At 39.9% G+C, this 15,865-nt stretch overlaps 1 protein-coding gene across 5 annotated transcripts in view; it reads left to right on the plus strand.

Moving 5' to 3' along the window:
- Positions 1–3,210: 3,210 nt before the first annotated feature.
- The window catches only part of igdcc4 (immunoglobulin superfamily, DCC subclass, member 4), a 151,146-nt gene continuing 138,491 nt past the window's right edge, over positions 3,211–15,865 (plus strand). For 3 of the 5 annotated variants that reach the window (XM_059952834.1, XM_059952835.1, XM_059952838.1), the window contains exon 1: positions 3,211–3,481. In XM_059952834.1, the coding sequence (XP_059808817.1) occupies positions 3,415–3,481 (67 nt within the window). In that variant the 5' untranslated portion in view covers positions 3,211–3,414. Of the gene's footprint in view, positions 3,482–11,824; positions 11,979–15,865 lie in introns of all 5 variants that reach the window. The other 2 variants (XM_059952837.1, XM_059952836.1) reach the window with 2 other exon arrangements.

Below are 15,865 nucleotides of genomic sequence, written 5' to 3' on the forward strand. Positions count from 1 at the left end.
TTCAGTATCAGAGATACCTCTATCTTTCTCCACATACTGCAGGGTCTTAATAAACTTCAACAGGGGAAGTTTCAGGACAGTATAAAATAATTTTATGCATTACTTTTCAAAATATATAGCCCTTTCAAAGTACTTTAGAACCACTGTGGTATTTTTGAAGTATTATTGTCAACAGTCGAATTTCATACGTTAAATCTAAAGGACAGAGATAATAATGGAATCATCTGTTTTCAGCAATATCAGCTATCGGGAAATTACTGGCAAGGGCATTTGGTGCAAATCCCTTTCCTCTTGTTGAAATAACATCTGGTAATTTATGCCATCGAGCGAACAGCTAGGGTCTCAGTTTTAGAATCAGGTTTAATATCACCGGCGTATGTTGTGAAATTTGTTACCTTTACGGCCGCAGTACAATGAAATACATGATAAATAAATAGAGAGAAAACTGAATTACACTAAGTATATACACATCTATTAAGTAGTTATGTTCAAATAAGTAGTGCAAACAAACAGAAATAGAAATGTAGTGAGGTAGTGTCTGTGGGTTCAATGTCCATTTAGAAATCGGATAGCATGGGGAAGAAGCTGTTCTTGAGTCGCTGAGTGTTTGGCTTTAGGTTTCTGTACCTCCTTCCCAATGTTAACAACAGGTCCTGCCTGATGGGGGTCCTTAATGATGGATGCCGGCTTCCTAAGGCACTGCTTCTTGAAGACGTCTTGGATACTACCGAGGCTAGTACCCAAGATGGAGCGGACTAATTTTACAAGTTTCTGCAACTTATTTCAATCTTGTGCAGTGCCCTCCCCCCATACCAGACAGTGTTGCAGCCAATCAGAATACTCACCACATTACATTTGAAGTTTGAGTGTTTTAGTTGACAAACCAAATGTTGTGAAACTCTTAATGAAATATAGCCACTGTTGAACAGCTCATTCAAAAAAGATTACCTCTGAAAATACAATACTCCCTCAGTCCTGTATTGGACTGTCAACTTTGATATTTTTTAACTTAAATCCATGGTCTCACAGTTGAATTGTCTGACTCAGAAGTGAGTGCTTTATCCTGTGAGCCATGGCTGTGTAAGATGGATTGTAGCTACCAGTACTAGGGATTAAAATATATGCTTTGTTTGTACATTAAAACCTGCAACAGTATTTTAATTGAGATATTGGGTAGACGTTGAATGAAGGACTAGGTTTGCTACTTTTGTGAAATTTCTCAGGTCAAGTTTGTAAATTAGCACAAACAGGTGCAGAAAGTACTGGCAAATGCCAGTTCAATTCAGCAGGAATGAGACCAAACTAAAACAGTTGTTGAACATCTGGAATGAAAATAGAAAGTGGTGGAAATACCTAGCAGGTTAGGCAGCATCTGCTGTGGGAGAAAGATTTAAAGATTAAAAGTACATTTATTAAAGTATGTATGCAATATACAACCCTGAGATTCGCCTTTCCACAGACAGCAATGAAACAAAGAAACAGCATGAAACCTGCCCAAAGAAAACATAAAACTCACAATACTGAAAAAAAGGAACAAATTGTGCAAATGGCAAAAAAAACAAGTGACAACCATAGAATATAAAACAGATATGAGAAAATCTGAACAGCACATACTAAATGCTAGAAGAATTCAGCAGGCCAGGTGGCATCTATGGAAAAGAATAAACAGTCAGTGCTTTGGTCTGATGAAGGGTTTCAGCCCAAAACATCAAGCATTTACTCTTTTCCATAGATGTTGCCTGGCCTGCTGAGTTACTCCAGCAATTTGTATGTGCTACTTGAATATAAAACATAATGTATATCCATTTATTGGCCTTTCATCAGAATGGGAGCAGATTTTATTTTGGGAAAATGGTTAAAGAGGAGGAAGGAAAAGTTAAAGCCAAAGGTCATTTTTAGGATGGAAGGCAAGAGTGACTAAAGGATAAAATGAGTGATAGCATAACACAAATTAGAATAGAACAATGTGCTATGGAAAAGCTCAAAAATAAACTTGTTCTGGCTGATGAGCTCTGTGAATAGCTTAATAGAAATCGATGGCCATTAGTTAACTCCACATTTTAATTTTTTTAATCAGATGGTTGCTAACTTTAATAACACAGCAGTTGATTCAAACCTATACGTACTAATACATACAAATATTTAAATTACAATTAAATTACTTCAAATATATTGCAATTTCAATATTCCAACTGTTGAATCATATGTGTTTGGACATTATACTGAGATTATACTCTCAGGCAGATTTATATCTAATTCAATTTGTTAGATTCATGCAAAACACATCAAAATTGGACCTTTACACTAGGTCATATTGTTATTAGCTCACTTAAACTGACTCATGAGACTGGTCCAGGAATGCATATGCTTTGGAGCCAGGACCAAAACAAACTAAAGTGTTGGAGAACAGGGGGATATGCCTAATAATAGGGCCCAACAAAAAGATCCCACTGCTCTCTACTTAACCTGTGTGGTTTGCTCAGCCCACAATTATTTGTCCTATTTGGGGCAGAAAACACAATCCAAACATGACCTAGCTGAGCCCAGCACAGCCCAACAGAACTCAGTCCATCCCTACCTGGCATTTATTCATTGAGGTACAGTGCAGCGTGGAATAGGACCTCCCAGACACACTGCCCAGCCATCCTCTGATATAATCCTACTCTAATCACGGGACAATTTACAATGGCCAATTAATCTACCAACCAGTACGTTTTTGGAGGGTGGGAGGAAACCCACATGGTCACAGGGAGAATGTACAAATTTCTCACAGGCTGTGGGGTGGGGGTGTTCTGCTGGGTTGCATTGGGTCCAGTGCAATCCAGCCCAGCAGGATCCAGTCTTGCACACTCAAAAGTTCAGCCTGCCATGATCCAGCAGAGTGTAGCGCAGCACAATCCAACTTGGCATGGTCCAGCAAAGCTTAACATAATAACCCAGTTTAATCAAGCAGAATTCAGCAGAGCCCAAGCCAACTAACTGTACCGGTCCCACCGGGAGAACCGTCCCTGAGCACAAGTGGGGGAGGGAGGGAGGTGATGATTAACACAGATAGGTAGGTAGGTGTGGGAGGGAAGACACTCCGCCCGCGACACCAAGGCGCGTTCGTTCCCGGCATCGCGCGTGCCGTGCACGCGGCGCGCACAGCCGCCACCGCCGCGTGTCCGCGCGTTCCCGCCTGCTCGGGGGACTGGCGCTCCTCTCCCTCCCCTCTCTCTCTCTCCCTCCCCTCCCTCCCTCCCTCACACGCACAAGATGGCGATGGATGATAGAGGGAGGAGGCTCGGTAGTGCCAGCGGTACCCTTTGAAGGTCTATTTGTTTTTCCGCCCCCCCTCTCTCTCTCACACACACATACACACACGCTCTCTCCTCCTCTCGCTGCCGCCGCTGCTACTGCTCACGACGTGTTTACATGGCGCTCGGACAGCTGTGCTGGCACTGCCTTCTCACTTGGATTCTGACTGTGCTGCTGACGGAAGGTGAGCGGCGGACCCTCCAGCCCAGAGCCCCCTCCCCTCACTCCATGCGAGCTCTACTCCTCCTCCCCACCCCCGACCCTCACAGACGGGACAGTCCCAGTAGGAAAGAAGGGGAGAACGGTTGCGGGCTGCCCACCTCCGGTCGGAGACCCCCTCTCCCCATGTGCTCGTGTTTTGGTTCGAGAGGGAAGGATATTTGAGAAGGGAGGGTGTGTTACTACTGACGGGAGGGGCGGCGGCGAGTAGGGTTAAAAAATAGTGATCGCACCTGTCCCAACAGTTGGAGGGAGAATATCTCTCTCTCTGCCACTGCATCTCGATGAAAGACCGGCATTTAAACAGCGCCTTTCTCTCCCTCCCCTGTTTGACCACTCAAGTACTTTTATACGCACTTATTCTAATGCAGGGGAAGCGGCCAGGTTGATTCTGGTTTAACTGGGAGAGGAACGGTCACATTAGGGCAGGGGAGAAACACTTGATAAGGATGGGGTGAAAGAAGGTAGAAAGAGGGATTGAGGAGGATAAGAGATTCTGGGAGGGGCGACTCCAAGGTTGGTGAGTTTGGCAGGCTCAGTAGATTGCAGATGCTGGAATCCGGAGTACAAAACAAGCTGTTGGTTAGCATCTGAAAATGGGGGGGGGGGGGGGTTGAATGGGTCGGGCATACAGAAGAGGGGTGGTTTCAATGTTGGTGGGTTGTCAGGCTTGTAGATGCGGGAATCTAGAACATAGAACACAGCAAATTGCTACAGGAATTTGGCCTGTTAGGCACCATCTATGTGTGGAGTGGTGGTTGGGGGTTTGGTATTGTGGCTGGAATATCCACTGTCCATTTTCCTTCGTTGATGCTGTCTAACTCGCTGAAAGCATTTTTGGAGGGTTGGCTGTGATTCAGGAAGAGGGTGGGATGGAGGATTGTTGACTGATGGAGTTTTGGGACAGCTGGGCTAAGGAGGGGGCACATAAGGTCCTTGGGTTTAGGGTGAGATTGGCAGCGTACAGGTCTGAGTGTTTTGAGGGGTTACTGGATCCAGGCAGATTGTGGTGTGGATCAGATGGGAGTGAACAGGTGCATCAAAACATACAGGTGGGGACTCGAGATACTAGAAATCCAGAGTAACACACACAAATGCTGGAAGAACTTAGCAGGTCAGGCAGCATCTATGGAGAGGAATAAAGAGTCGACATTTTGGGTCGAGACCGTTCATCTCTGCTGCTCCTTCCCCCTCCCCCATTTTCTTTTTCAGGCTTCCTCTTCCTTTGTTTCCAGTCCCAAGGAAGGGTCTTGGCCTGAAACATTGACTCTTATTTCTCTCCTGACCTACTGAGTTCCTCCAACATTTTGCATTGTTAGTGCAGCAATAAATTAGTTGGGGCTGGAACATAGTGATTACAATTAAATGGGTTGGTTCAAGGCAGTTAGAGCTGCAGGCAGATGGAGTTTGGGAGGGTGGTTGAAAGAGATGCATAAGAAGGGTTGAAGCTGAGAATAAGTAAAATCAGACACTTGGCAAAAGGCTGAATGCTTGTGATGGTGAGATAAAAGAAAGCTGAAAAAATAAAGAAGCATTAGGAATCATAGGATGACGGTGATGAAAGTTGCAAAATCCAAATAAAATAAAGAAAATGTAGGAGAAAGAAACTTAACAGGAAATTGATTGCTTGATTTACTCCAGCTTAATGATATTACATTGTTAAAAAAGATTATGTTGTCAAGTTTTGGTTTTACTGCCAAAGGGTAAGGTTAATCTCAATTGTAGGAGTATAATTAATATAATAAAACTTGTAAAAAGAATTTAAAGCTAGCCTGTCAAAATATGTCCTTCATTCAATTCCACATGCTGCATAACTGGGTAAATTCTTCAATGACCTGAATGTTGGGGTTGGAGAGTTATTCTATTTATCTGCAGTGGGCCACATAACATGAATTCATGGCACTGAATTGTTACATACCCTATGATTTATAATGATCATGGTATTAATATTCTGGTCCATTTTAAATCATGCTTCTGCTAGGTAATCCCCCTTCCTCTAAGCAGTAAACTCCTTAATTGCAAAGAGATGAAAAATATGCCAATCTTCTAAATCCCCAGTCTATTTAAAATCTGCGTTGTGGCTGCTGCTGTCTGGTTGGGTTGCAGAGGGGTGGGGTCTTATGGGGCTCCAGGAGGGTAAACAGGAATGAACTGTGACAGGGATTCACTTTGCTCTGTAGACCGGAGCAGGTAATTCCTAACGGTTACTTTGTTTGGAAGTTTGGATTGTGTTAGCAAATGTCAGGTCATTGCTAGTCCCTCCTTTGTTTTTCTAGAATAAATTCCTAGCTCTTTTTATTATGGTTGTCACGTGTGTTCATCCCCTTAGGCTCTGTCTGTTGACTGCAGAGACACAGCTTGTCACATCCAGTACTGTTGGTTTGTTGTATCCATTCTAAACTTTTCATTTTGCTGTTTAGTGATAAGTACAATGCTTGTTGATCTATTTTCATAAACTGCCAGCAGAATATTGTCACATAGTCTTACATACTTTGTGAAGTTTGTGAAACATTTTGGTCATTTCTAGATATCCTCCAGCGTATGAAAAAAATTAGGGCATTGTTGGGAGACATGGAGTGACTTCTGTAAAAGTATGATTTATATTTGCAAAGCCATTCCTTCAGAAATAGGATTAGAGTATATCTGTGGAGGTCTTTCAAAGCAATTATTAATATGGTATGTATTACTCAAAGAATAATGATTACTATTAAACCAAGGTATACACATTTCAATTTATACTTCTAGCAAGTACACCTGGAATGGTTTCACAGTCCAGATCAGTTTTATTATCACTGACTTGTATGACGTGAAATTTAGTGTAAAATTACTACAAATTACAAAAATAAATAATGAGGTGTCATTATGGGTTCATGGATTGTTCAGAAATCCGATGGCAGAGGGGAAATGTCATTTCCAAATTGAGTGTGGGTCTTCAGGCTCCTGTATCTCCTCCCTGATGGTAATAATGAGAAGAGGGCATGTCCTGGATGGTGTGGGATGGATGCTGCCCTGAGACAATGCCTCTTGAAGATGTTCTCGATGATGGGGATGCTTGTGTCTTTGATAGAGCTGACTGAGTCAAATAATCAAAAATTAACTACTGTACTTAAACTCTCTTAAGAAGGAGCTAGGGTAAGAAGTTGGCTCAATTACATATAAAACAAAACCAATTAAAATACAGGAGGAGTTTGGAGTGAACATAAGCACAGTCATAACAAAATAATCCTACAACCTTGCTCTACAAATGTCATGTTTTTTTGTGCATTTCAGATTATATAAGATGATCTTCTAGAGAGAGCCAGGCTTTGCTAGGAGTAATAGTACTGTTAAGAGCTCATTGAGCTAACCCACTGGCCCACATAGATCAATATGATCCATACCTCATTATTATGGTGGTACAAATTTAAATAAAATAATTCCCTAACGAAAATGCACATGCCTGCCCTTGTTATCAAGACAATAATTGACTAAGTGGGGAACCTGGGTTCCCTCAAAAAGTGGGATCTTTTCTAATGATTGGAATCAGGTTGTAGAAAGGGAAGATGGTTGTTGGTGGGCAATTAGCTTAGCTGCAAAATGTTGTTGTAGGAGTAACTCAGCAGCATCTTGGGCCCAACTGCTTGCAGTTGCTTTGGAGTTGAGTTTGATTTCACTAAAGACAGGAGTGTAGTTGTTCACTGGTGACTCTATAGTGTTCTGCTCTATTCCAGTTTCCCAGGTAGGGAAGCAGTTCTGGGCTGTGTGCAGTGAGATCTGGATAATATTTGAAATTGGTCTGATAGGGGATGTGCCACTAGTCAGACCATATCAATATTTGTGCCACATAGCAGCCATTCAGTGACCATGGCCAGCAACTTAATCATGTCTCCTTGATAGTCAGTATTGTTAATCTGAACATTAACAACCTGAGGTAAGGTTTGTTCAGGGATTGTCACCATTGACTAGATACTGTTAAGGTGGCCAGGTATATATTAAGGCAGAGAAAGCTAGAAGAGTTCAGGTAGTGGGTATTTTTTAATTAATGACTTCCTCTTGATTCCTCCAAACCCCAATACCATCGATGTAAGGAGTATAACATGGTTGCCTAACTAGGTTTAGGCTGCTCTACAATGCTGATGATTTTTCATATTACTTGGAATAAGCTCCTTCCTTTAAGTTTTCCATTTTAAAATTTCATTGTATCATGGTAGTGGTGTATGCAGTACAGAGAATACATTGTAGCAAATCAACAGGGCTTCAAATAACATGACCTCATTCTCCATTACCTACTTGGAAAGTAAAGCTAGACCACCATTATTTCCAAGTTTCCATTTTAAAACCATGAACCACCCAACTTGATGTTGCTTTTACAAATGAGAGAAAATCTGCAGATGCTGGAAATCCAAGCAACACACAAAATACTGGAGGAACTCAGCAGGTTAGGCAGCATTAATGGAAAAGGATTCTGCTGAAGGGTCTCAGCCTGAAATGTTGACTGTACTTCTTGCAACAGATGCTGCCTGGCCTGCTGAGTTCCTCCAGTATTTTGTAGGTTTTTTTTTCTCATTGCTTCTGCATCAGAATCCTTTGTAACAGTTTTGTCGGAGTGACTTCATTAAATGCACTGCACTGTTTCAAGAAGGTGATCCACTATCATTATCTCAATTGCAACTTGTGTTTGGGTAATAAGTGCCAGAAACCACAGTAAAAGTGAAATTGATGAGGAAATTGGAAGAATCATCACACTTTACTAAGACTTAGAAAGAGCACAGAGTTTAATTTGACAATACTAGAGATGAGAAGTTTCATTGTTGAGGCAGAGTTTTATAACGTTATTAGGCTGTTGAATCCTTTTAACATAAAACACAAAAGTTGCAAGATGATGGGGCATTTCAGGGGCCGTATGAAGAAAGCCTGTTCCTTTGCTGAATGAACTAATGACTAGTAGTGACATTTTTAAAACTACTAGCAAAAATCTAAAGGGAAGAAGCTAATTTTTTCTTAGAAAGGTGATGGAATCTAACACATTAAGCAATTATAAAAGTTTATAGAGTTATAGATAAGTACAGGCCCTTCACCCAGTTCATCCATGATGACTAAGGTTTCCATCTATGCTAGACCCATTTGTTTGTGTTTAACCCATAGCCCTCTAACCATTTTCTATCCATGTACCCATTGAGACTTGAGAATGAAAAACTAAAAAGGCTTGCAGATTTTAAAATAGGGATGTTCATCTAAGCCATTCCTCCAAGTGCCACTGTTTAAGTATATAAGAACAATAGCTTGGGGTGCGTGGTTTGGACTAATTTATATTGGCTGGCCCAAGTGTTCACACACTGTCAAAAATATATCACTGTGACAAAGTGACTGGACTCTTGGATGAGCATTAGCTGATGACACAGAGTCAGCCTGGATCTGTAAAAAGTAGGTGATGATTTAACTAATCTAGATTAATTTTTTTAGGCAGCCACTATATGCTATATACTGGGAAGTTTCTGGAAATGAAAATTTTTAGGAGATATTTGTCAAAGAGCTACTGGATTATTTGCAAAGGTGATTGAGTCATGAGGCAGAAATCACTTGGAAGATAGAAAAACAGAAGGATTTGTGAGTCTGTTGTGGCACAGAAGGAGCTATTCATCCACAGAGGAGACACGGGAGTTTGCAGATGCTGAGAATCTGGTGCAACTCATGAAGGGATTGGAAGAACTCTGTAGGTCAGGCAGCATCTATGGAGGGAAATGTTGTCCATTTCCCTCCATAGACGATGCCTGACTTGCTGAGTTCCTCCAGTGCCTTTGAGTGTTTATCATCTACAGTCCTGGCCACTTCTTTTATACATTTGAGGTTCAATAATGTTTCAACTTCCATTTTAAAATTATTAGTTGTTTCAGCTTCTATAATTTTTAGTTTTTTACATTTTTATAATCCTTTGAGGTAGATAGTATGTTGGAAAGAGGAAAATGGTTAGTGAGGGGGGGGCAACTGTATGGGTGTGGGGTTGCTGCTCAGCTCTTTGCAATTTTCATAGTAATCATTAGAATTAAGCAACCAAGCTTTGGTTATAAAAGTTTGTAAATTATATTAACTTAGGAGATATGCTAAATTAGGTCATTAGGAGCAGGAGATTTATGAAAAGATATAGACATATTAATCTATGATTTTAGTGGATAAATACAGAAATTCAGCTACTTCCAATGGGGGGGGGGGTTCAAAATAAGCTTATATAATCTTAAATCGGAGTGCAGTCACTGAGGCTTAAAATCACATGATGTTTGATTAGAAATTTGTAACTTCCTTAATGTAGTGGCATTTAGAATTTTAGACATAAGTTCATTATTTAAAAAAATAAGTTTACCAAGGTTTTATGCAGAAGCTTTAAGAGCTGAAATCTCCATAAACCATGACTGATAATTAGTTGCTAGAATTAGTTTTAGATTATTTCTTGCTCTTACATCTCTACTACTGGCACAATCCAAATCAACAAAAGTATGAACAAGATGTGTGTCTTTCACTTTTGCAAAACTTGGAATGGATAGATTGAAATGAATTTTAGGTAATCCTTTGCTCTCATAATCTGTGTTGCAAAATCTAAACCTCCAAAACAGCTTGAAGGAATTCCACTTGGCTCAATAAAATCTCAAACCGTCATCTTTGAGATTTAGCTGTAGTGTGTGGTGCATACTTTAGGTCTACAAATTTTATTGTCATTATTATATTTTCTGCATCCTATTAATAAAATTGACATCATGAATTTTATGAAGTGTTATTATGTTGTTAGCTCCAAGTACAGAACTGTTTCAGGATTTTGAAGTTGCAATTGATGAACCCACTAATGAAAACATAAAAATGTTTTTTATAACTTACCTGAAGTAAACTAGGTTGCCCATGAACTGGGTTGTAAGCATATTTCAACATTGCAGCATGATCTGTGAATTGCAGCCAAGAGCATGGATAAAGGAAGGTCTTATTATTTAATGCTGAAGACATATATAGTATTAATGGAATCAGTATATCTCTCTTTAGCAGCCAAAATGTGAGATGTATGGAATGGCTACATGAAATATTTCAACCTTAGATTTCCATGATCTATATTTTATATCTATTATGTCTATAGATATTTTATTTCTATGAGACAGATGAGAAATACAATTCTTGGGTAAAAAGTTCTTAGTTCTAATATAATCATCTCTAGTGCTGAGTCACATAGTACATCCCATGTTGCCATTGATAGTCATAATTTAATACCATGCAAATATGTTGTAAAAAGCTTCATATTTTGGATAAAGGGTGATCTAGTATTTAGCTAGTATTTACTTAGTACTTGAGTCTGCAGATTGAGTGAACCATTTTAAATTCAAAAACGTTTTTGGACATCCTAGAATACTCAAGGACAAGGTACTTTCCATGGTTATATTGAACAGTGATTGGCAGTATACAGCTGATGGATTAATGTTTCAGTAGCTTGGGAGGAAAATAATTCTTATTCTTAATTCAGACAAATAAAATTGTTCAAATTCTTCCCCTTAAAAATCTTTGTTTCGATTTTTCTCCATTTGTGTCTCTCAATGTATTACTCTTAACAATCCCATGCATTTTTTTTTCAGAGCCATTTCTGCTCTTGACTATCTACACTTATGCCTTCTCCATTTTGAATGTGCCCTTGCATCTCCAATTGCATGCCTTACCACAATAGCAGCTTGCATTTATTTAGTTGTAAAAATATTCAAGTACTTCACAGGAGTGTGATCAGATAAAATTTGACAGCCAGACACAAGGACAGGTGATCAAAAGCTTGGTTAGAAACAGGTTTTAATGACTATCTTAAAAGGGGAGAAAATTCTAAAGCTTAAATAAATGGATGTTGGTGGTTTACAAGGCACCATAATTAGACAGATGCTGAATCCTTCCAGCTATGGAGGTCACTGAGATGATAAATGCTCAGAATCTTTGCTTTGGAGTAACCTAACACTGAATCAGATGGTTCAGCTAAGATGAGACTTGGGATTTGGAATAAGTGATGACAGTGCAGAATTAATGATGGAGGGTGTTGGCAATAGCTGGGGAAAAATATCTCTTTCCAGATATGGTACACAAGCTACAGACATATATCAAAATTTCAATTTTTGCTTTCAGTTAATTGTTAGCATGAAAGTGACTGAATTTTTATAGAGAAAAGGAAGTGTAATATCAAAGTGCGTGACTACTGAAGCTTACTTAAATAAAAAGCCTTTTCATGGTTTGTTAGGGATTGGCACATCCCTAATTATATATTGATGTACCTCTTTCATGACCACTATGCTAATGCTGTTTCTTTAAATTGGAACAGATGGTATTTGATTTGCCTTGGAGTCAGAAATCGTGAGTTTAAATCCCATTCCGTTGAGAGAAAACATCAGAAAAAAAAACAACTGACTGCAGTGGTGAACTCTGGGAATTCTGAACTGTTGGGGGACATCTTTTTTAGGTTGAGATGTTAAACTGTAAGTCTGTCATTGGTCTCATTGTGTTTGAAAGATCACATTGCATTATTTTGAAGAAAGATCACTCTCATTGTCCTTCCAATATCTGGATATTAATCAATATCACAGTTTATCACAACATTTTATTTACTTCTCTGTGCCACTTCTCTTAAATTACATTTCAGGAGGACTTTATTAATTGTAAATCACTTTGGAATAGAGTGGCATGCAGAAGTTTGGGCACCCCGGTCAAAATTTCTGTTACTGTGAATAGTTAAGTGAGTAGAAGATGAACTAATCTCAAAAAGTCATAAAGTTAAAGATGAAACATTCTTTTCAACATTTTAAGCAAGATTAGTATATTATTTTTGTTTTGTACATTTTTAGAGTGGGGGGAAAAAGGAAAGGAGCACCATACAGAAGTTTGGGAACCCCAAGAGATTAGAGCTCTCAGATAAGTTTTACCAAGGTTTCAGCCCTTAATTAGCTTGTTAGGGCTATGGCTTGTTCACAGTCATTGTTAAGAGAGACCAGGTGATGTAAATTTCAAAGCTTTATGCCTCAAACCTTGTCCCAACAATCAGCAGCCATGGGCTCCTCTAAGCTGCGGCCTAGCACTCTGAAAAATAAAATAAATGATGCCCACAAAGCAGGAGAAGGCTATAAGAAGATAGCAAAGCGTTTTCAGGTAGCCGTTTCCTCAGTTCGTAATGTAATTAAGAAATGGCAGTTAACAGGAACAGTGGAGGTCAAGTTGAAGTCTGGAAGACCAAGAAAACTTTCCAAGAGAACTGCTCGTAGGATGGTTAGAAAGGCAAATCAAAACTCCTGTTTGACTGCAAAAGACCTTCAGGACGATTTAGCAGACTCTGGAGTGGTGGTGTACTGTTCTGCTGTGCAGCGGCACCTGCACAAATATGACCTTCATGGAAGAGTCATCAGAAGAAAACCTTTCCAATGTCCTCACTGCAAAATTCAGTGTCAGAAGTTTGCAAAGCAACATCTAAACAAGCCTGATGCATTTTGGAAACAAGCCCTGTGGACTGATGAAGTTAAAATAGAACTTTCTAGCCGCAATGAGCAAAGGTATGTTTGGAGAAAAAAGGGTGCAGAATTTCATGAAAGGAACACCTCTCCAACTGTTAAACATGGGGGTGGATCGATCATGCTTTGGGCTTGAGTTACAGCCAGTGGCACAGGGAACATTTCACTGGTAGAGGGAAGAATGAATTCAATTAAATACCAGCAAATTCTGGAAGCAAACATCACACCATCTGTAAAAATGCTGAAGATGGCTTCTACAACAGGATAATGATCCTAACCACACCTCAAAATCCACAATGGACTACCTCAAGAGGCACAAGCTGAAGATTTTGCCATGGCCCTCACAGTCCCCCAACCTAAACATCATCGAAGATCTGTGGATAGACCTCAAAAGAGCAGGGCATGCAAGACAGCTCAAGAATCTCTCAGAACTAGAAGCCTTTGGTAAGGAAGAATGGACGAAAGTCCCCTAAACAAGAATTGAAAGACTCTTAGTTGGCTATAGAAAGCGTTTACAAGCTGTGATACTTGCCAAAGGGAGTGTTTCTAAGTACTGATCATGCAGAGTGCCCAAACCTGAAAGATTGGAGTGACTGGGCTTGTATACTTTGGAATTTAGAAGGATGAGAGGGGATCTGATTGAAACATATAAGATTATTAAGGGATTGGACAGGCTAGAGGCAGGAAACATGTTCCTGATGTTGAGGGAGTCCAGAACCAGAGGCCATAGTTTAAGAATAAGGGGTTCTGTAGAACAGAGCCATTTAGAACGGAATTGAGGAAAAACTTTTTCACCCAGAGAGTTGTGGATCTGTGGAATGCTCTGCCTCATAAGGCAGTGGAGGCCAATTCTCTGGATGCTTTCAAGAAAGAGTTAGATAGAGCTCTTAAAGATAGTGGAGTCAAGGGATATGGGGAGAAGACAGGAACAGGGTATTGATTGTGGATGATCAGCCATGATCACAGTGAATGGTAGTGCTGGCTCGAAGGGCCGAATGGCCTACTCCTGCACCTATTGTCTGTTGTCTATTGTCAAACTTTTGCTTTGGGTCCTTTTCCTTTTTTGTTATTTTGCAACTGTAAAAGATGGAAATTAAAAAAGTAATCTTGCTTAAAGTATTAAGGAAATGTGTCAGCTTTAACTTCATGCCTTTTGGAAATCAGATCATCTTTTACTCGCTTAGCTATTCACAATAACAGAAATTTTGTCCAGGGGAGCCCACACCTTTGCATGCCACTGTATGTCAGAAGCTCACGAATGGCCCTTCCTAAACATAAAAATTAAAATTGTGCACTCTTTTTAGCAACTGAACAAAACTTTTAATAGCTTTCAGATAATCATGCAGTGCACTTCCCCTGGCAGTGGGAAAGGTACCCTTGATTGTTGTCATATACCATATGGTGATCAATAATATATAAAATATATTTTATAAAATATATATATAAAATCAAATATAAAATCAATAATAGATGTCCAAATATAGGAACAGAATTAGACCACTCGACCCATTCCATAATGGCTCTCAACTCTAGACTCTTCTCTCTGTAACCTTTGATGTCTCGACTAACAAGGAACCTGTCAACTTCTGTTTTAAATGTACACAACTACTTGGCTTGCTCCGCTTCCACAGGTAATGATTCCACAAATTCACCACTCTCTGGCTGAAGAAGTTTCTCCTCATCTTTGTTCTAAATGGTCACCCCTCTATTCTGAGGCTGTGCCCTCTGATCCTAAACTCACCCGCTATTGGAAACATCCTCTCCACCACTAAGCTGCGCAGGTGCAAGGCTGCACAGTATCTGAAATGCTCATCTGCATGTAGCCTTTGTTGCCACAAAGCTGGAATTGGATGCAGCTTTTAAAGCAAAAAGGTTAAGAAGCATGAAAGTGGCGCACAGTTTTCAGCGCATGGAAATATTTCCTGTTTAGAGCAATGATTGGCCTGCACAGCTGTAAAAAAAAATAGAGTGAATATTGCTCTCCACATCTGCTCTGTCTCGGTCTTTCAATATTGAGGAAAATCAGAACCAGTTGGATTTCCACACTATTAGCTGGTGATAGAATATGCCAAATTGAAAAGATACTTTAGATTTAGAGCAACTTTTTAGATCCTTTAAGATCGATTAGATAGGTGGATCATTTGCACTGATGAAAATTTAAGATCACATCTTTGAATCAGGATGGATTGTAGTCAGAAACGTTATGTGAGCTTGTCATTCTGACATGCGCTATGCTGCTTTGGTTAACTACTAGTGTATTAGACTTAAGGAATTATGTTGACATTTGTCCAGCCATCCACTTGTTATAGCTCTTTGCAGCTTTGTATCATAAAAGGTATTGTTATTGCAAGAAGTAATTGGACTTGGGTCTCTGACTAAAGGTTTGCTTCTGGCTGCTTTGATGGGTTCCTCAGATTTGCTGTTTATCTATGTTCATACAAAATTGTATATTCTGTATTTTCTGTCAACCATCTGCTCAGACTTGTTATTAACCTCGTAAACTTAAGCCTGGTGAAAGTACTGCGTAAAGTCTTGGGCACATATATATTCACAAATTTCATGACATATATGAATGATGATAAACCTGATTTTGATATGGATCTGTGTTGTGGTCTGAAAGAGGGAAGAGGGTAGGGAGAGTGGAATCATGGTTGGGAAAAGGGAGAGGAAGTGGGAAGCACTGAGAGACATTCTGTAATGATCAATAAACCAATTGTTTGGAATCAAATGACCTTGCCTGGTGTCTCACCTCCACCCCTGCACTTCTGTGCCTCCTGTCACACACTCCTCCTGCAATGCTCCACACTCAGCATTCCCAACATCCTTTGCTCCTGTCAGGTTCACAGTCTCTCACTCTGCTCCAC

This window comes from Hypanus sabinus, chromosome 28, assembly GCF_030144855.1.
Source record: "Hypanus sabinus isolate sHypSab1 chromosome 28, sHypSab1.hap1, whole genome shotgun sequence".
NCBI lineage: Eukaryota > Metazoa > Chordata > Chondrichthyes > Myliobatiformes > Dasyatidae > Hypanus > Hypanus sabinus.